The sequence below is a fragment of the Cynara cardunculus genome, assembly GCF_001531365.2.
Source record: "Cynara cardunculus var. scolymus isolate 2C chromosome LG 14, CcrdV1, whole genome shotgun sequence".
NCBI classification, from domain to species: Eukaryota; Viridiplantae; Streptophyta; class Magnoliopsida; order Asterales; family Asteraceae; genus Cynara; species Cynara cardunculus.
The window spans coordinates 13,533,965-13,557,228 of NC_037541.1; the positions used below are offsets into that span (position 1 = coordinate 13,533,965).

A 23,264-nucleotide genomic window follows, 5' to 3' on the forward strand; every position below is an offset into this window, starting at 1 on the left:
TTATTTTGGAACAAATAAAAATAAAAATAAAAATATTTAATTTAAAACAGATGGAGTAATTAATTATATTTTATTTAAAACTATTTTAGTAAATAAAATATAAAAAAATGCAATTAAAAAACGAAATTGACCAAATGGTCAATCTCCCGAGAAATTGACTAAAGTAACTACTCGTTCAATTGAATTCACTTTATATCATCTTTTAAAAAGCATATTTCCAAAATAACCACAATTTGACTAAACCAATTGTATAAACTGTGGTTATTTTGGGAATTTGCTTTAAAAAGCGGTTATAAAGTAATAATTGACTATTCTAGTCAATTTCTCCGATCTTTCTGGTCAAATTCATTTTTTGACCACTTTTTAATTGAATTTCCATTTAGATAGCATTTATGTAAATGGTTGTTTGTTTATCTCTTAATAGTTCTATTAATAGGTAACATTTGAATTGTTAAGAAATGAATCTTGTTTGATAAAAAAAATTTGTCTCTTAATGGTTCTAAAACTTTCTGAATGATTTTATATCATGGGTTCCCCTTAATCATTCAGCCCTCTAATTTTGTTGAAAATAATTACCAAACATTTATATATTCATTTTGCACTATATCATGAGAACCTCTTAATCATTCTGACCACTTAATGATTATGCACCAAATCATTCAATAACTGTCAAACAACCCTTAAATGTCTAACGCATTCGTGTAAAATGGTTTTCAGATTAAAAAAGTGTCCCTCAAATTTGCTTAAGGATCCATATTAGCATAAAGAAAAAAAAAATTGAAGGTTGAAAATAGGCTTTACACAAATGCATAATCTATTTGTGTAAACTCCGGCTAAAATGAGGATTTGGCTTAAAAAATGGATAAAAAAATGAACTTGATTTGGGAGATTAACTGCTTCAGTCAATTTCTCTTGAAAAATAGTCATATAACTTTATATCAAAACAGTATCAGCTTGATTTTTTTTATTAATCTGGATATTCAACCCGATATGCAAGTCGACTAATCTCATGACAACACCTGCTTTGCAGATAGCCCGGAGTCACCGCATTTGAACCTCCGTAGTCACATGAAGATTTGTATTCCTTATTGGATTTGAACTTGGGACCTCCTGATACTTTTGACCTTTGAAGCCAAGCTCAAACCAATCAGCTTGAAATTTGCATACCAAAGACGACGGAATTCCCCACTTAAAATTTTGATTTATACTTATCTTATTATTTATTCAGATAATTATCGGTGGAGTTTCAAGCGAGAACATTGTTTTATTAAGAAAATGCAAAAATATATGAACATGCAACCATCATATATGATATTCTATGAGAACGTAATAGTGTGCAGACGACTTGATTTTGTTACCTATCATGTGTGCATCACCAATTTACTACATGTGATGGTTGTTTGTTTCAGATGTTCTTATTTTCTCGTAAAACGACATCGTTCTTGTTTAAACCCTTAGCTAATAATATAATATTATGAAACATTAACCACATATCATTAGTGCATAACAGTTATGGGTTACGTAGAATCAGGGAGGGATTTTTTTTCGTCGCTGATACTTTGTTTTCTAGTAATGCAGCCGTTTCGCAGGTAGCCTGGAGTCACCGCATTTGAACCTCCGTGGCCACAAGAGTATTTTTATTTCTCATTGGATTCGACACATGGGACCTCCAGACACTTTTGACCTTTGTAGCCGATGCTCAGACCAATTGGACACCGCCCATGGTGGGCTTGGAAAAACAGATCAGTCAAATCAATAAATCATTCTATATTGATGTATTGTTTCTCGTTTTCTTCAGAGTTTTACATTTTTGCATTATTATTTATGTGTAAAACGTTTTTTTGTAAAAAACGCTTTTATTGCGTTAAACAGCTTTTTCCCAGGTTGCACTTACGTATAATGTTTTTCCTTTAAAGTGTACGTTATTCTTTCATATTCTATCACACTTCTAGTCATATATAAATGTCGGATGTTACGTTTGTTATGCGATAAAGATAGTAGGTACTAAGTACTAGTTCTGTACCTAAAATTACAAATTGAATAGAATCGAATCGAATTTGTTGCATACTTTCTTTTAAGACCCAAAATTCATCTGATCATTGGATTCTGACTGATGATTTGTATAATCATTAACCTGTTAAAATATATCTGAAAGTTAGGGGCCGTTTACCAAACGCTTACTTGAGTAAGCGCTTACCATGTAATATTACCACACGGGATGAATATAGTAAGGACCAAGAATCTTACTCGGTAAGAGCGAGACAAGGATCAAGAGTCTTACCCGGTAAGAGCGAGACAAAGATCAAGAGTCTTACCCGGTAAGTGAGGGCGACGACTCTTACCACTGCAACAAAACTAAGTTAACAAAACGTCAAAAATGTATAAATATTCCAATAGACTATTTTATAAGACTTAAGTTTATATGATCAAACAATAAGACTTCCTATTTAAGACTGTTGTAATAAGTTTATAGGGTGTTTTTGGAACACTTTTTTAAAATAAAACGTCGTATTGATTGTTTTATAAGACATTATTTAAAAAATGTCTTATAAAAACAAGTGTCTTATAAAAAAATGTGTTTATAGGACACTTCTTAAAAGTATTATGTAAGTTAATACGGTGTTTTACTTTAAAAATGTTTTATTAAACTCGTTAAAACGCCCAAGAACATCTTATCACTTTGTTGTTTGGTCCTATAAAATCTGAAGTCTTATTCCACTTTTGATTAATAAGAGATGGTGCTGAAATACGAAATTTGAAATTTGAATCAATAAGACTGTTTGTTTTTGTAAACTATTACTGTTTAAATTTGTTTAAATTGTCTATTTTATCGACTAGAAAATTATAATGTTGAATTTATAGATAAATTTATACAATTTCACATGTTTATTCATCATCATTACGAAATTTATATTTAAATTATATAATTAGCACTCATTTAAAAGAAAATATGTCATTAAAAGTATGTAATACATTTAAATCCTTATAAAATACAGCACATTAAGAGAAATAATCGATTAAGGTTAATCAATTGAGAAACGTCGTTGTTAAAGGTTTCGAGAACAATAAGAGGCAAATAAGATGTTGGTTTATCTCTTACCAAATAAAGTGACAATAAGATATAAATGCATTTGAAAAATTAGAAAGAAAAAAAAAACCCAGTGTGAATGACCCTACCTATTAATGAATCAGACATAAGAGGCTAATAAGAGAGTTTTTCAAAAAAAAAAAAAAACAAACAAGGCCTAAGATTACACACAAAGTACAATAACCTCTTAACAAACAAACGTCACCTTATATTTGTCTTTTTTGCTTGTCGTTCTTTTCAAAGCATTATCTCGATCGAGCCTCGTCCATTAATTCGAAAGAATACTAATTTGTGGTCAGATACGTTACTTATGTTTCGTATCTTTTCTTTAAAACTTGAAGAAAAAGAAATATTCCATTCTAAGTCCATATAAGCCTTACTGGTCCATTCAGCACAAACGTTTCGGCCTAACTCCATCACTTAGGAAAAGTCTTGTTCGGAGATGGCAGTGGTCCTTAGAGATGGCAAAAAAAAAAACCGAAATTTTCGGGTCGGGTTCGGGGACATATTCAGCGATTTTAACAGATATGTGGACGGGGGCGGTGATCACCGGCTGGCCCGGCCCGATATATGTATATATATATATATTAATTTTAATTTATATATATATATATATAATATCATTAAAAGAAAATACTAACATTAAAATTTAAAGAACTTTTATCCACTTTAGCTCAACACCTCAAATAAGGCTCGCAAAAAAAGAATTTTTTTATAATTTAATTTAACGTAACGAAGTAATTTAATTTATGTTTAATAATATAATTTTTTTAATGATAATAATTAAATATTTTGTTAAAACTCAATGATTATCTTAATTATATTTTAATTTTCTATATTTAAAATAAATATTTATCTTGTATTTGATTATTATTTTTGTAGTTAGTTACACGAATTTAAAAATGGAGTTTTAATAAGTTGTACATATGCAAAATTACTTGGAGTATTGAATTTTAAATAATATGTATTAATAAACAATACTCCATGCATAAAAATGGTTTTTAATAGCTGTTGTCAAATATTTTATAATATAGTATATAGAAAAGAAAAATATGTATCCTGGAAAAAAACCTTAAAATGAATATAAACCCATTTTTCCTTATAAAAGTCAGGAGTTCATGAATTTAATTAAAAACTCATTTAAGATCACTTACCTACGTGACCCCTTTGCACCCCGGTTGGCATTATTAATACCTTCTTCTCCAAATAGTCAAAATGTCTCATTTTCCAAAAAACCATAAAATTTTATACTTTCTTCCTAAAGATCTCGGAAACCCTTTTCGTTTTGGTCTTTGAGAGGGTTTTGTAATCCTCGGCCCCGGTTTGTAGTAATGTCCCTCGGCCCCGGTCTCCGGCGGTTACAGGATTATCATCCCGTCCCGGTCAAATCTCTAGTAATCCTCGGTCAAACCCCATAAATAGCATCATTTAGTTTGATTCTACCAAGGATCCCCGGCCCCGGTTTGAGTAACATCCCCCGTTATGAAATCCTATTCATGAAAGGTTTATGAAATGCTTACGAAATAGTTATGGCAAGCAGAACGATAAACTTGACATTCACGTCACTAAATGTTATATTAAAAGGGTCGTTTACCACATGCTTACTGGAAATTACCAGCAAGAGCGAGCGTTACCCTCACTTACCTTATCGTATAACATTCCCAGCTATCAAAATAGATTGTTAGTAGACAACTTTTACCCGGTAAGCACTTATCGTGTAAGAATATATACCCTGAATTATCAGGTAAAATTCCCGGGTCCTTGTTATACCTCTTACTGGGTAAGATTTTGGGTTCTTGTCATGCTCACCTGAAAGCATGGTTCTAAATAACTCGTTATGGTCTCGTTATGGCACCAAGGCTTGGGTTCGTCGCCACGTTAACCACTATGACTTCACTCTAACGCTTGGTTTGCATAGTAACGCGTTATGGCGCGTTACGACACGTTATGACATGTTATGGCCTAAAACCTTAAATAGGTAAATACTTATTCACATTATCTCACACGAAAAAGTCGAATACGAATTCTTTGAAAATTGAAAAAAGTAACGAATAGAGATTCAAGAGATCTAATCTCGATTTTTACCTTTTGATATCATTTTCTATAAGCTTTATATATTTTTTTAGTTTTATTACTATAAACGAAACACTAACATATACAGGTGTGTGTGACTGTCTGTATATATATGCTGCTTTAGGGCACGCACTGAAAAACGTTGCGGCCTCGTCGAAACTTGTAAGACTTGAGATTTGACCTTACGGCCACACCACGTCTCACATCATTTAGAACCTTGTCCGAAAGGTAAATGACACTCACTCATCCAGTAAGTGTTTGGTAAACGACCATGTAAACTATTTTTTCGAACTTTGTTAAATAGATTGTGAAATTTGTTACATTAAAGAGAAAATTTCGTAACATTATCATTAATATTTTATAAACCAATACAAACGTTGTTACATTTTAATACAAATTTAGAATGAGACAACTTTTTTACATTTGAAACTTCACAGTAGAATACTGTGAAAACAACTTTTATAATGTTTTTGCTGTAAATCTTTGAATTTTTTTACATTGACAATATTTTGCTATAAAGTTTCAAATGTAAAAATATAATTTCACATGAACCCAACATTTTTAATGCATTTAAATCTTTTTATTAATAGAAAACTATGATTACTTAAAAGAGAAAAAAGAAGTGGATAATGGGTCCCACGGAAAACTAGTGGTGGTTGAGGGATGGTTAACTTGGCCAGTGGCCACACCACATGGTCAAGGTGTTGCAGTGGGACCCGCATGCCACCTCACTTTTCGTATATTTTAACACCAAATGTTTCGATTCTGTTAAAAGAAATAGAGTAAATTACGCTTTTGCCCTTTTGTTCTATTTTCGTTTGTATCTGTTTTTTTTAAGGTTATGATTTTTATTCTGATCTATACTATATTATAAAACATGTGATAAAAATTATGTGATAAAAATTATTAAAAATTATTTTTTATATATAAAATACTGTATATTGATGTATATTACTTAAAATTCAAGAATACAAGTGAATTATGCATAAGTACAAATTATTAAAGCTTCATGCTTGAATTCGTGTAACTAACTATAGATAAACATAATCAAATATAAGATAAAAATCTCATTTTAAAATATAAAAAATCTAAAATTTAATTAGGATAATTAGCGAGTTCTAACAAAATAATTAATTATTATCTTTATAAAAAAATTATATTATTAAATCAAATAAAAATTACTTCGTTATTGAATATAAATTAAATTATAATAAAAAATTGAATTAAAAAACTACACAAAAATGAGAAATTTTAAATAGTTAATTTGATACTAATATCGATATATTTTTGTCAGTTTTTTATTATATCTTCAAATTTATATTTTATTCAAAAATAAAAAGATCATCACCTTTTTAAAATCACATAAGATCATATTATAACATCGACTGAGATAAAAAATAATATTAAAATCAAGATGTATCTCGCTATATTGCGCGAATACCCTTATAATGATTTATAATTAATTTTTATTTTGGTCTTTATAATGTACAATTTATTTACGTTTTTTGTTTTTGTTTATGTGATTTACGATTTATTATTGCTTTTATCTCTTACACTTAAATGTAGAAGTTAGGGGATATTTAGTAGTTGACTAGTTACTGTCTTACTGAATGGTTTGGTGTAGAATGATTAAGTGATCAGAATGATTATGAGACTCTCATGATATAGTGCAAAATGAAATATAACTGTTTGATAATTATTTGCAACGAAATTAGAACGTTGAATGGTTAAGGGTAGTGCATGATACAAAATTATTCAGAGAGTTTTAGAACCATTAAGAGAAATATTTTTTTTTGCCAAACAAGATTCATTTTTTAACGATTGAGACATTGCTTCTTAATGAAACTATTAAGAGGTAAACAAATAACTCTTAGCTTCATTAACGAAAATTAAAATGAAATGCAAACAAATAAAAATGAAAATTGTAATTTCAAAATCACAGCCATATTGAACGATTTAACAAACTATAGGGACGAAACGTAGTTTACTCTGTTTTTTTAATGCGTAAAATGAATAAAACAGCATCGTGCTTTCGTTTCTGTTACTTATATTTTACTGATTTTTTCTTAATAAATGTTGTTGTCTTTCAAAAACAAAGAAACAAACAAGATCTAAAATTTGATCAGATAAATTAAACATGTTAACATGGTCTAAAAATATATTTAAAAAATGTTGATTACCTGATTTGTTTTGACCCACTAAGGGGCTGTTTGTCAGTTGCTGAATGGTTTTGTGCAAAATCATTAAGTGGTCAGAATGATTAAGAGGCTCTTATGATATAGTGTAAAACAAAATATAATTGTTTGATAATTTTTTACGATGAAATTAGGGCTCTTAATGGTTAAGAGAGGCCCAAGATACAAAATCATTTAGAGGATTTTAAAACCATTAAAAGGTAGATTTTTTTTTTGTCAAACAAGATTCACCTCTTAACGATTTAGAGATTGCTTCTTAATGGAACTATTAAGAGGTAAACAAAACAACTCATAAGTAAAAATCATTCCTTTTGAATTATTACTGGGAGTTTGGTTCGTCGGTTTCAACGAAATCTGATGGAATTGGAATGACCAATTTTATTGATTAAATTTCATTTCGACGTTTGGTTTATCCATTAAATGAAGTCAGATGTGGATCTCATCATTCCTTTATAAAAGATATTTGAACTCCATTCCGATCAATATTTTAAAAATGACAAAAATACCCCCATTAAATCATAATACCGTGGCCGTTATTGTGTCTGGACTCTCTCACGACCAGTCTTCTCAAGACTCTCTCACAATTACATCATCGTAACCCTATCTACCGTCGAGTCCCCTTCACAATTTGTGGTATGAATGGTCTCCCAATTGATTTTGTTTACGATTTTGCTAGTATGAAGTCGATTTTGTGTATGATTTTCTATATGAATGTTTCACGATTTTGAATGTACGATTTGCTATATGAATGCTTCGTGATTTGCTGTATGAATTTACGATTTTGAAGTCGACTTTGTTGAATCTCTTTCACGATTTGCTATATGAATGTACGGTTTTCAACTCGATTTTGTTGAGCCTCCTTCGAGATTTGATATACGAATGTATGATTTTTGAAGTCGATTTTGTTGAGTCTCTTTCACTTATCTGAAGTCGATTTTGTTGAGTCTCCTTTGCTGATTTGATTTCAATTTTGTTGAGTCTCCTTCACTGATTTGAAGTCGATTTTGTTAAGTCCACTTATTTGAAGTCTATTTTGTTGAGTCTCCACTGATTTGAAGTCGATTTTGTTGGATGTCATTCACTGATTTGATGCCGATTTCGTCGAGTCTCCTTCACTGATTTGATGCCGATTTTGTCGAGTCTCCTTCACTGATTTGAAGTCGATTTTGTTGAGCCTCTTTCAAGATTTGCTATACGAATGCTTCACAACTTGCTATACAAATGTACGATTTTGGATGTCGATTTTGTTCAGTCTCCTTCACTAGTTTAATCGATATGGGTTCACGTTTTCTATTTTGCTATGTATTTGATATTCTTTGTTAAATGTGGATCGATAGTCAATATTACATAGTAGGGGTGCTCAAAAACCCGATCAACTCAACCCAACCCAACTCAAAATTACTCAATCCAAAACAACCCGATGTCTAATCGAGTTGTAAAATTTTGAAACCGTAGGTATTGGGTTGATATTGGGTTACTATTATTTGAACCCAACACAACCCGATGAACCCGATATCCTTTTACTTCTTGGATTTAATATGATTGTTGAATTTATATTAATATATACATTAGATAATTACTCTATCACGTATGTTCTTCATATATACATATTTTCAATCTATTCACATCTCTATATAACACATTCGTATATATGTTCAGTAACTGTGAACATATATATGTAAATTGAGATAAATAATTGAATGTGATGTATGTAAGAAGTATGATAAGTTATATCAAATGGTTGACGATGAAAAAAATTATGAGCAGATAAATAACGTATTCAAGGTTACAAGAATATTTTAATGCACTAAAGTATCAACCCGACCAACCCGTACGGTTTGGGTTGAGTTAAGATTTTTCAAACCCCAAGCATTGAGTTAAGTTGTTCAAATGTCTTCAACCCGATCAACCCAACCCATGAACACCCATATTACATAGTATGTTAATGAGAATGATACTATTTGCACATCACATCTTAAGATGAATGGAAGATATTTTAAAAGTTATGTGATATGCTTGAAACAATGATTGGTTTGTTTTGAAAACTGTAAATTTGGTTGGTGGTAATTATTGTTTGGAGTACACATCTGGTACTTATTCTTGGATCTGGTTTATGTTGGACCAACGACCGATTTGCTTTAAAACAATGTTTTTGGTATTTATTGCTTCGATGTTATGGTTCTGCAACCTATAACCATGTGTAAGACTAGTTTGATAACAATATTTATGTATGTATTTAATGTGGTAACGTGTATGAATGGTTTGGTTTATGATTATATATCAGTCTTTTACATGTTTTATGTTTATATATGATTTAATAAGTGGTTATTTACATATTTTTGTCACATTAAATGTTAATTTTATAGTTATTTATAATTTTAAAAAATATTAAAGAAACGGTATTTTTATCATTTTCATTATTCCGTTCCAATTCTTTTGTAAACCAAACAGACATATTACAATTCATTTGAGAGATTACATTTCATTTTCCGACAACCAAACATTTGGTCAAACATGATAACATTTCATTCCAATTTCTTTCAGATTTCAGTATTTTAGAAAACATTATGCGAAACAAATGTAGAGCATCTTCAGAATTTTAAAATAACATATTTTAACTTGATTTCTATTTTTGGTAATTTATTTTCAAAACTTTCATTTTGGTACCTAAAATGTAAAGTTTTAAACATTTAAGTACCCGAGTAACTGGTTGAAGACTAATTTTAAATTGGAAAAAAAAACTAATTTTAGATTAAACAAATGTAAAGTTAAAGTACGTTACTTGTTCATGTAATTTGCCCTTAATTATATATTATTAATGTTGGAGTCTCACATCGGCTAGAATTAGATCATTTCTCCTGTATATATGTTGGAATATCCTCTTTCTTCTCATATGCATTTTTGGATTGTGATATGGGTGTTCCAAATATTCTCACATGATATCAAAGTCAATGTCTGTCACTTTAGGGATACGACACTCGGTTAGTCCTCTCTCGACACTTTTAGACAATTTGTATCCATTCAGTCTGTGTTGGAGTGGGCGTGTTGGAGTTCCCGGTCGGCTAGACTTTAACAATTTATATGTTAAAAACTTGTCATTTTTCTTCAAGGGCTCTTTTGAAAATTGATCTGGGAGTTATACATATATTTTCACAATTACAATATTTTATAATTTTATCATTTTAATACATTTTAAGAAAACTCTAAATAAAATATTAACACATCTTATTGGTTTGCAAAATATTTATATTATATTATAAAACATTTGACAAAACCTCTTAAAAACCATCTTTTATGCATAAAATAAAATATTGCTTATTGATGCATATTACTTAAAATTCAAGATTACAAGTAGATTGCGCATAGGTATAACTTATTAAAATTTCATGTTTAAAATTTGTAACCAGTTGTAGATAAACATAATTAAATATATGATAAACATATCATTTAAATATAAAATATAATTAGGATAAACATGAAGTCATAATAAAATACTTAAAATTATTATTTTCATAAAAAGTTAGATTTTCAAACAAAAATAAAAAAGTTTGTTATTAAACTTAAATTAAATTATATTAAAAAATTTAATTAAAAAAATTACAGAAAAATGATAACTTTTGAATTATTAATTTGATATTAATATCAATATATATTTTCTAATTTTTTATAATATCTTCAAAATTATATTTTATTCAAAAATAAAAACACTGTCGTTTTCTCAAAACTACATAAAATTATATAATAACATAAAAAAAAGACAAAGAATAAAATGAAACATAAAAATCAAGATATATCTCGATACATTGCACAAAAACCTTCTAGTTAAAAAAAACTAAAAAAAAACCACTTAAAGACAAATATCTCCAAAATTTTTATTTTCTAGGTTTTATTTTTTTATTAACACAATCGAATTTTTATATTATATATATTTTAATAATTATAAATGTCGAAACAAGAAAACAGATACAAAACCCATCGTTATTCTGTATTTAAATAGAATTATGCCACGTTGAATAAGTCAGATAAAGACTATTAAACCATGACTCTTAGCTACAACTGTAAGTCAAGTGGAAACCATCTTCGTCGAACCTTTCTTAATTGTAATAAATGTCACGAGTGACAGGTTGTTTACTTTCTTTTTTCCAGTTATTTGTCCAGATAAATTTATTTGTATGAAATATATGAGATCGATCAGTCTGTAGGAGGCAAAGAGGGAGGGTTGAATTATTTCCAGGCATTTCTGGTATTAATTTGTTTGATATGGTTTACTGGGAACAGGTGAGGGATCTTGACTTATTCCATATAGCCATTTTATCTTAATGGCTTAACGATTAAGCTGTAAAAAAACACTCATGTATGGTTGAACGAATAAATCGTCCAAACCATTAAGATCATTAAGGTTCAAGGGTATGTTTGTTGGCAGGTTAATGAGCTTAATGAGACTCATAGCTTATTCGTTCCACTATATATGACTATTTGATAGTGATTTAATGATATAAAAAATGACTTGTTCATAAAGCTTCTAGGAGGAGCTTTATGCATAAAACTATATTTTCCGAAACCCGCCTCTCCAAAATTAAAAATCATGATCCTTCCATCTATGAAAAACCTGTCGCAAACAAATTTTTTTCTCAATTTATACAGATGTATTAATCCACAAATACAACTTTATTCATAAATGACTTAATGGAAAACCAACCAAACATCTTCTAAGTAAACAACCCCTAAGTATCGTACAAAAAAAAAATCCATATAGTTTTCAATTCACGTGATACCGAGTACAATATCTTTCAAACAGATCGAGAAAATTATATTCGTGTTGTCGTTTTGTTGAAGTCTTCATTTCCGACCGGTTATATATCTCGAAACATATTATTTCTATTTCTTTTTATCTGTATATGTATTCTTATTTTTTTATCTCTACAATTCCATTTCATTTATACAAACCATAATAGGTAATTTTACCACTTTCCACTCCATTCCAATTATGATATAAATGAATTTTATTCTCTATTCTATCTGTATTATAAAATATTTGACAAAAATTCTTAAAAATCATTTTTTATGCATGAAGTACTGTTTATTGATACATGTTACTTAAATAATGAAATACATTTTCTCAAATAGAATCGACTTTGTAAAGAAGACGCAAGACTACGTTTTAAGTTTGATGTGTTTTTAGCTGAATTCCATCGTATTCAGAGGGACTTTTTTCGGTTTTTCAGTTGAATTCATAAATTTTTCTAATTTTTAAGATTTGATTCTCATTTTTTTTATTAACCTGGATATCTAACCCGCTATGCGATCCGACTAATCCCAGGGCGACCACTTGCTTTGCAGATAACCCGGAGTCACCGTATTTGAACCCCCGTGACCGCAAGGGGATGAGACGTGTAACTTAGTTGACAAAAGGATGAGACGACTTTATTTAAATACACAAGTTCAAGTTCAGATCATGAGGAATACAGGCTTAAGTCTCTCTGTTGGGCTTAAATCATTGAATCAACTTTGAAATACCTCATCACATATGCTTCATGATGTTAGCTGTAATTGAAATTCCTTCTGTACCAAATAAATTGTACAGTAGCTTTGTCTTATACAGAATGCTTTTCCCCTTAGTGGTAGTGAGCTGACAGATGGTTCTAGAATCTTTTGCCAGCCCACTACCATTAATAGACAAAATACATAATACGACAATGCTACTTTATAATTTTTTTTTTGATACAGAAGGAATTTTAATTACAATGAATACATAAAGGATGGATTATGTGTGGGTGCGATTAGAATTGCTGATACTTAATTCTTTTAATGAAAACTAAAAGGGTACTCGCAAAATGCAATAAGATACATCTCGATTTTAATGTTTCGTTTTTATTTTTCTTTTGTCTTGGTTGATGTTATAATACGGTTTTATGTGGTTTTGAGAAAATAATAATAAAATATAAATATGAACATATCATAAAAAAATTGAAAAAAAAATGTTGATATTAATACGAAACAAACTATTTAATATTTCTCTTTTTTTCTTCTTCTATAATTCTTTAATTCATTTTTTTGGTTTAATAATAATTTTTTTATAAAGATAATAATAAAGTATTTTGTTACAACTCAATGATTATCCTAATTACATTTTAGATTTTTTATATTTAAAATAAAATGTTTATTCTCTATTTGATTATGTTTATTTGCAGTTAGTTACATAAATTCAAAAATGAAGCTTTAATAAGTTGTACTTATGCATAATTCATTTGTAATCTTGAATTTTAAGTAATATACATCAATATATAATACTTCATGAAAAAAATAATTTTTAAATTTTTTTTTCAAATATTTTATAATATAGTATAAATATAAAGTTTTGATCCATTCCAGAACCATTATAACAGATGAAATAAGAGGCCCAAAAAAAAGCCCATTGTTATAAGTTTTATTTTGGGGAAGATCGGAGAAGTTGCCGGAAAACTGAAATCTGAAATTCCCGATCTGTGGAGGAGAAAAAAACGTAGTTTCCGGTGGTCTCTCTTGTTACTGGTAAGTTCTCTTGCAATTTGGGGGTTATCTGTCTATCTGTTTCCTGTATATTGTGTGCTAAATTTGTGTTTTGTATAATCATTTGACTATGTGATTGACGGATTCGACCTCTAAATCCATGGATTTCCTCCATTTTTCACAATTTACAGTCTTCTCAAACGTGGATTGATATATACTAGAAGTGAACATTCAGAGAGCTGAAGTAGGGCTTTGATTTTAGAATGCGTATTCACCAAGTAGTAACTTCTAGCAATTGTTCGATGAAATGACAAACATATGCTTTGTAATGTTCAATTCTTCTATTAGTATGGATCCATCCGGGATTGAGGAGAACGTAAAATGTGAAAATGGAAGAAATCTATGGATATAGAGATGGAATCCATCAAACATATTGTCAAATGGCTGTATAAAACCAAGTGATTCTAGTAATCAGTCGATTTCATCAAACACACGATATACATTTTGAATTCCAGAAGCTACTACTTGGTGTATACACATTCTCAGTTAGAGCCCTACTTCGGTTCAGCTCATCAATGGTCATTGTGATGGTATTAAGATCATATGATTCTATAAACAGAACATACAACATAATTGGGCATATGTGTCAAAGAACGAAGGATTTTAGAGACTACCCTATTCTGCAATACGGTGACAACGTTTGCTTTCATCTTGTTGACAATGAGAAGTGTTCTTGCAATGAAGCGATCTAATTTTTGAGTTAGATTCTATAAAAAATTGACGTATTTTTGGTACTAATAATTGTTTTGACAAGTTTTTTCATCGTCTAAATTTGAGGGGAAAATGATCGAAGTTTAGGAACTTGTGGGATTTTGGGTTTTAGTTTGTTTGAATGGTTTATAGCATACATTTTGTAATATCCCAAACCAACCGTATCAGATACTGTTCTCTTTATCAACACATGGACTCACGGTTTTACAACGCGTCTGAAAGAGGAGGTATCCTGTATCCCGTCTCTTATAAGGCAACCTTTGTTTGTTGTTCATCTCCCCAACCAACGTGGAATCTCACAATTTGTACTCTTTTATTCATATTCATGAATCTACTTGTTGGTTCCTTGTGAAATGCCATTTCTACTTCTGTTTGCACATGGAATTTTAATTTTTTGACGAAAAAAGTTTGTAAAATGGGCTATTTAGTCGAATGACCTTCTAAAAAATTCAATGTTGAAATCTAACCCATTAGGGCCCGTTTGGTTTAACAGAATGCTTTTGAGCAATTTGGATTTCATGAAAGGATATGGAATCTTTGGTTTGTATGATTTGGAATGGAATTGAATTCCATTCTACAGAACATTGGGCGGCTTTGTTCAGGTGGATGCTGCAATTGCCCCAAAGATGTACCGAAAGCTGCCAGATTCTACAAAGAAGATCTTGTTTTCAGCATAAACGTGTGTACTCTCAGGTGGGCCGAACTCGAACGCGGCCCTGTAAAGCTCGCGCTAATGCATTCTTCCAGGTATGTGTGTGTGTGTGTATATATATATTCCCTTTTCTTTGAAAGATATTTATGTAAGGCAAATGCTCACACACACTCTCCGCATCTTTTGTGAGGCTTGGAACCTTGACATCCGGTAAGGTTGGTATCTACCAGTAAGCCGGGTACCGTTGGGCCAATGACCTTTTGGTATATTCTGATCCTCTATCTATCCGACTGTCTCATATATACTTTTGCTTGTTGATTCTAGAGTCGTATGTTGGAAACTGAAATCCTGTTATCATGGAATTGAGTTATTTTTAATTGTCATTTCACTAAAGAATTGAAGTTACAACATATGTTAGTCATCTGTATCACAATTGGAGTCTGATTTTGATTTAGGAATTCAGAATGTAGGTATGTTGACTATGTTCTAGCCGATGAGAAATGGTCCAAGTCTAGCAGATGTGAGATTCTAACATATCAAATGCTTAAGGTTATGATCCTAGAGAAATGGTAGAAAGTATTCTGAATTAAGAAAGATCTTATTGTGTAATGTAACGTGGATACTGCAAACACAAGTTGGTGTGATAAGTGTCAAAGATAATTGTGGCTCAAACCAGCAAATGAATGCTAGGCTTTAGGACTCCTCCCCATAGGTCTCCGTGTCTCCTTAGGGTTACCAAGGATTTTCCTGGCTGTTATCTTCAGGCCCCATGGGATTAGTTGAGGTGTGCACAAGCTGATCCGAACACCCACGGTTACCAAAAAAAGGGTCCGTTTACCAACCGGTTACTGGGTGTCATTGACCTTTCCGAGTGATCATGACAAGGACCGAGAATCTTAGGTAAGAGGCATAGGAAGGACTGAAAATCTTACGTGGTACGTAAGAAAGAAGGCTCTTACCCGGTAAGCACTTATTAGGTAAAAGACGCATACCAACAATCCATCTTGATGAAATGTCACCCAATAAGATAAGTAAGGGTAGTGACTCTTGCTGTAAGCGCTTACAAACGGCCCCTTAGTGTAACATTTGATGACGTGAATACCCATTTACGAAAAGTTTATGAAAGGGTTTACGGCGAAGTGGACATTAACTTGACATTCATGTCATCAAATGTTACAGATCAGCAGCCTACCGGTCAAAATGGGTAAAAAGTATAATATTTTCTGAACTTTGTTCCATTAGATGGGAAAATTTAAAATTACATTGATTAAGAAAAAGGAAGTCTTTGTTATACTCCCTCCATCCAAAAATAAATGTCCACAATGAAACGACACATAATTTGGTCTTTTTGGGAATGTGTAATTATTACACTTTTTAATTGACTAAATGACACTTTTACTTTTAATAATAGAGGGAAAAAGAATTTTCTCCGTGTCATAATTAAGGGTAAAATAAGAAAGTAGATACTTATTTTAGAACGAAGTAAAATAAGAGTAAACTACAAATTTGGTCCGCATGGTTTGTCGAAAATAACACTTTTCATTCTTATAGTTTTGAAATTACAAGATGGCTATTGTGGTTTGCAAAAAGGTCCAAATTTGGTGCCTCATTCTAATAGCCGTTAAAAAACTCCGTTAAATGAGGAACATTTTCATTCTTTTATCAATTTTTTTGTCTTTTACCCAATCAAAACCAATTATATGATTCTGGTTATTGTGGTTTTTGATTCAGTAAAAGACAAAAAAATCGATGAAAGGACAAAAATGTCCTTCATTTAACGGAATTTTTATGATCGTTAGAGGGAGGACCAAATCTATACACTTTTCCAAACCATGATGGCCACCTTTTGATTTCGTAACTGCAAGGATGCAAACTGTTATTTTTGACAAACCATAGGAACCAAAATTGTAGTTTACTCCTAAAATAAAAAAAGTGGACAATTATTTTGGGGAGGGAGTAGTAACTTAAAACTAAAACAAACTTCGTTGCATTTTGCCCTTAAACAAACATCGAGAACACATAGCGCAGTACTGACAACTACTAGTATAAGAAGAAAAGCTAAGACTAATGTACGCCAGACAGATACCCAGTAGATACAATAGTAGACAAGAATTTATACAATTGAAAGCCATGAGAATGACCCCATTTCTAACGTTCAATAGGACGCGCCTAATCTTCGCGCTCCTTTTTGCAGGTTACTGCAATGCGGTGTATCGATGGTCATATGTTGGGTCTTTACAAACCTGCATATTGCTGCATTGTGTCCTGAAAAGAAGAAAATGCATTTCGTTTTGGTTTGAAAAGCAAGGAGATCGTAAGTTCTCCTTTTCTTTTCTTGAGTTTCTAGTCGAATACATACACATGCGCACATAGTAGATGAAGGCATTTGAATGGTTCCAATAATCTCCGACTTATATTTCATCTGACCGACCCAAACCATTCAGAGGTTGCTTTTTTCCTAGACTGCCCTTCGATCCACGGCTCATCTCACGCATCTCTTCCTCATATCATTGCATCTCATATGCTACATCTCGTGGTATCTTTGTTTCCTCTAAATTATACAGAGCCTCTTATTCAGAACATTTTACCTACGATGTTGAATTTGAGACTCTCAATTCAGAACATTTATCAAACATTCCGGATTTTTCCTTTTGTAATAAATCATATAGGGCATCTTATTCATTTTAACAACCTAATCATTTGCACCAAATCATTCAACATCTACAAAACAACCTGAAGGTGTCGTTTATTAAACACTTATTGGATAAACACTGACCCGGTCGCTTACCTTACCGGGTGAGCATGACAAGGACCAATAATCTTACATGGTAAAAGGCATGACAACAACCGAGGTTCTTACCCGATAAGTGAAGAAAAAGACTCTTACCTGAATAACATTATCGAGTAAGAGATGCTTACAAATCATCCATTTTGATGGCCAAGATGTTACCCGACAAAGTAAGGGTGCTTTTGGTTTGCAGGAATGTTTCTGAGGGATTTGGATTCCCAGGAGGGATTTGGATTCCATGGGATTTGGATTGGATTGGATTTAAAATCCATTCCTGTGTTTGGTTTGCAGGATTTGGATTTGGATTTTTTTTTGTAACAGCATATGAAGTACAAATCGGAACATTAATCGGAACAACATATGAAGTACAAATCGTCACAAAATATGTAGAAATTGAAGTACAATATGCAGAAATCGAAGTACAAATCGGAGCATTAATCGTATTGTGAAGTCGTAACAGAAATCGAAGTAAGTAGAAATTACCTGTCTTCGGCGATGGAGACGAACACGGTGGGAGAAAGCGACAAAGATGGAGACGAACACGGTGGGAGAAAGCGACAGAGATGGAGACGACCACGGTGGGAGAAAGCGACGGAGCCGGAGACGGCCACCGTGGGAGAAAGCTACGGAGCCGGCGATGTTTGAGGCTGGAGGAGACAGCGATGTTGGAGGCTGGAGGAGATGGTCAGGGATGAAAATGGAGGATGCGATGGAGACGACGGTGGGAGAAAGCCACGGCGATGGAGACAACCTCGAGGGAAAGCGACGGCGACGACCTCGGGGGGAAGCGACGGCGACGGAGACGACCTCGGGGGGAAGCGACGGCGACGGAGACGACCTCGGGGGGAGCGACGGCGACGGAGACGACCTCGGGGGGAAGCGACGGCGACGAAGAGGGGGGGGGGAAGCGACGGCGACGAAGATGACTGGGAGAGAGCGACAGAGGTGAGCGATAAAAATGGAGGAGAAGATGGAGACGGGTAGGTTAGGGCAAAAAGAATCCCACATGAATGGATTTTAAAATCCCATGTCTAAATAAGTGAAGTTGGTCATTTTTTTCCGGTAAGCTATGCTTGTTACAAATTTGGTGAACAACCCTTAAGTATCTATATTAATAGATATGTGGGGGGCGTGATTTAAATGAGGAAACTAAATATCGTGAGAAGGTAAGATGAATAGGTTAATGGAAGGTTCATATGTGAATCCGTTAAAAAAATGGAAAAAAAAAGTTTATGTAGGGTTAGCTCAATTGTTAATAAGACTTGAGCCTTGGGGATTCTTTTCAGAGGTCACCGGTTCGAGTCCTGCAAGGCCACTGAGGAATTTTCTAGTTGTGCTCTATGTCCCTTGGGATTAGTCAAGGTGTGAACAAGCTGAACCGAACATCCACAGTTAGCAAAAAAACATGCATATGTGAACCAACATTACAGTTTATTCATATGGGTTTCACATATGCATCTTCAAATGGTTTTTTTAATAATTCACACATATTTGAACCTCCTTGTAAGGCTTAATCATTTGAGAACTCCGAATTTTGTGAAACCTACTATCTTAAGGTTTTGTTTCACATGATTTTTTTCCATATAAGTCTAGTATTTAATGTACTGATTAACATATATTCGGTTCACAATGTGAAACATCTTTATGTATATTTTTTCTTTCACATACAAGATAAAAGTGTTCATTTTTTTGATTAACCTGGATATCCAACCTGATATACGAGCCGACTAATCCCAGGGCGACCACTTGTTTTGCAGATAGCCCGGAGTCACCGCATTTGAACCTCCGTGGCCACAAAGGGGATTTTTATTTCTCATTGGATTTGAATCTGAGACCTCCTGATACTCAAACCAATCAGACACCACCCTTGTGGTTCAAAAGTGTTCATATTGTTAACCGGGTACATATAACTCAAACATATTGTTTAAAACAAATATATATTAATCATTACATTAAATTCTAGTTATATATGAAAAAAAAAATATCATATGAAATAACACATGATGTATTGGTTTTTAGACATCTCACAGTTTGGAGAATTCTCAAAAGAAGGTCCCTTAAATATGCATTTATTTAGTGAAACTTACATAATGAACAAAGTTGATCGGATGTTTCACTTTAAGCCATTTTTTACCCCAAATTCAAATTTTAGCCAATTCTTACACATATGCGCAAAGATTATTTTCGGCAAAAGAATTAAAAAACCAAATAAGAATCCTTACATAGAAAATGGAACAGTTACGCAGAAAGTGAAATCCTTATGCAGAAAACCACTTTCTGCACAATGATTATGAAAAAAGCCACTTTCTGTGTAAACCTTCTGAGTAAAGATCGGCTAAAAAGTAATTTTCGATCAGAAAATAGCTAAAAAGTAACACTCTGTTTATCGATTGACTCCACTTTTTACGTAAAGATTTTACTTTTTACCTAAAAGGGCTAAAAAGTAAATTTGATAAACACTATTCTTATCAATTCCCCATTCATTCAACAACATTAAGGGATGTTTGAGATTACTTATTAAAACAAGTTATTGATTTATTTCGATTAGTACCGGTAATAAGTACTCTTGAGTGTTTGGATAAACAACTTATATCGGTGCCAAACCGATAATAAGAAGTTTTTGAAAAAATTAAGCTCTTTTTCTTATAATAAATTAATAAATGCTTTTATAAAAAAAACATAAGTTATTTCAAATAAACAATCCAACACCGACTAATTTTCAATTTTGTGAATTTATAAGTGTTTTTGATATGAGTAAGACCCAAAGAACAAAGCCTACCCCACCCTCTTCTCTCTCTCTCTCTCACGCACTCTCTCTCTCTGTGTGTGCAGTCTTCACCATGTCAAGACCTTCCCACTTCATCTTCAACCTCCCGCAAGATGTTATCTTCGATATCCTTTCTCGTCTTCCCACCAAATCCCTAATTCAATTCAGATCCGTCTGCACTTCCTCTCCACCCTTAATCTCTCACCCTTCCTTCACCAAACTCCATCTCTCTTCCCCCGCCGTCGACGCCGCCGACCACCACCTCCTCATCTACTACGAATCCACCGATTACATCCACCAATTCTACTCCCTCCGCTCCCCAATCACCTTCCAAGAGACCCTCAAATTCCAAATCCCTTACAAACACCTTCATGGCTACCTCCGAATTGTCGGATCCAGCAAGGGCTTAATCTGTTTCTTCGATACCAATTACTACTCCAACGTCGGCAGGTTAATTCTCTACAACCCTAGTATTCACAAATTCAGGAAAATCGATGATCCTCTTCACGGGTCTGATAGGTTTTCGCATTACGTTGTTGGGTTTGGTTTTGTTTCCAGGATTTTCGAGTTTAAGATCGTTGTGATTGCTTATTATTTTGATTCGTTGAAGCTTAATTGTGTGTTGGTTTATTCTCTGAGTACTAATTCATGGAAGAAATTGGAAGATTTGATTGCTCCATGCTATTTGATCAAGGGTTGGTCTAGTAATGTGTTTGTGAATGGTTCTGTGAATTGGTTGGCTTCTAAAGATGCAATTAGGGGTGTATCTCATACGATTATGGCTTTCGATTTGGATGATGAACGGTTTCGTGTTCTTGAATTGCCGAAGAATGTCGTCCCTAATTACGATCAAGTATGCTTAGCTTCATCAATGAATGGCGAGTGCTTATCGTTGTGTGCTCATTATCTTGGAGGTAATGGCGATAAATGGGATGTATGGGCGATGAGCGATTATGGGGTGGTGGATTCTTGGAAGAAAGTTTGTGTCGTTTCGCAGCCTGGGTTGTCGATTCCACCATTGTTGATTAGAGATGATGATGAGATTTTGGTGGTGATGAACGATGGTCGGCTTATGCTTTATAATGTGGTTAAGGGGGAAATGCGGGATCTTGAAACGTGTGGTTTGGCTCGGACTTTTCGTGCGGTTAGTTATACCGCTAGCTTAGCTTTGCTTCATGGTTGAGTCGGGAATCGCCCTGAGGCAAGAATCTATACACTCTTTTCTTTCGTTCATACGGTTTTCGTTCTTGTCATATTGGTAATTGTGGATGCAGAATTGTGTAAATTTTTGTGGGTAGATACTTAGATTGTTAAAAGATACATGTTTTACAAGTTAATAGAGTTTTTATGTGAATTTTTTTGGCCATCATGTAGTTGTGTTTGTGCTCGTAGGAGGAAAAATCTGCGTACATCTTATTCTATTAAGACCTGCCTTTCTGTAAAATAATATGAAAGTATCTAAAGCGAAAACGAAAGTATATGAAGCGAAAATGAAAGTACAATGTTATAATAAGAAAATTTATGAAAGTAGATTGTTATTTCATGCACTAACTCAAAAAAGCCCGATTCTTAGTAAACCTAATTAGGCTTTTAACTGGTCGAGTTAAAAGCCTGATTTCTAATTAGCAATTTAGCATGTGGATATATGTGGGCTCTTTTTGGCCCAAAAGGCCCAATTAGGGTTTGCTAAGTTCATTTTTTAGGGGTTGTTTGTTTACCTCTTAATAGTTTTGTTAAGAGACAATTTTTGAATTATTAAGAGATGAATCTTGTTTGACAAAAAAAAGTCTGTCTTTTCATGGTTCTAAAACCATCTGAGGGGGTGTTTGGTTGGGGGTATTAGACAATAATTAATGGGAATGATATTGATTGTATTAGTTTGGTTTAAAAAAGGAATGAAAATGAAATGATTGATGATGTTTGGTTACAATTAATGTAATCAGTCATTATAGAAAGGTCAAAAAACCATTCCACTCCAAATTGGGTGGAATGAACCAAATTAATCAATCCCATCGCCTCCTCCAACATAAGCAACCTCTCATCGTCTTTAGTTCAATACGTTGAAGAGATGAGTCCTCTTACCATCTTGAAATTCATTACGTTGAAGAAATCAATCATGTTCCTCATCATGTGGGTTTGTTTCTATCTTCGATTTTGTTTGATATGTTCTCTGTGAAACCCTATATAGATGCTAAAGAAATCAATCGATTTCTTTGTTTCTCATATCCGATTTTCTTCGGTTCAATACGTTGAACAAATCGATCGATTTATTTGTTTCTCATCTTCGATTTTCTCATGTCCTTGTGAAACCCTTGATAGAAATCGAATTTGGGTTTTAAGAAGGAATCGGGATTTGGGTTTGTTTCTCGTCTTTCCATTTTGTTCGATTTGTTCCTTGTGAAACCCTTGATAGAAATCGAATTTGGGTTTTAAGAAGGAAT

General features: G+C 32.6%; 1 protein-coding gene and 1 long non-coding RNA gene across 3 annotated transcripts; both read left to right on the forward strand.

The window, feature by feature from the left end:
- Positions 1 to 13,809: 13,809 nt before the first annotated feature.
- On the forward strand, positions 13,810 to 17,896 carry LOC112526783. Its single transcript, XR_003070648.1, has 3 exons — positions 13,810 to 13,887; positions 15,110 to 15,363; positions 17,463 to 17,896. It is a non-coding gene; the product is annotated as an uncharacterized LOC112526783 (long non-coding RNA).
- Positions 17,897 to 20,871: 2,975 nt separating this feature from the next.
- Positions 20,872 to 22,229, forward strand: LOC112526782 (F-box/kelch-repeat protein At3g23880-like). 2 transcript variants are annotated; one of them, XM_025137201.1, is made up of 2 exons: positions 20,872 to 21,273; positions 21,382 to 22,229. In XM_025137201.1, the coding sequence occupies exons 1-2, from the start codon at positions 20,897 to 20,899 to the stop codon at positions 22,004 to 22,006; spliced, it is 1,002 nt and encodes a 333-aa protein (XP_024992969.1). In that variant the 5' UTR covers positions 20,872 to 20,896; the 3' UTR covers positions 22,007 to 22,229. The 2 variants fall into 2 exon arrangements, with proteins under 2 accessions (XP_024992969.1, XP_024992968.1); XM_025137200.1 differs by having other exon boundaries at positions 20,872 to 22,229.
- The last annotated feature ends 1,035 nt before the right edge of the window (positions 22,230 to 23,264 follow it).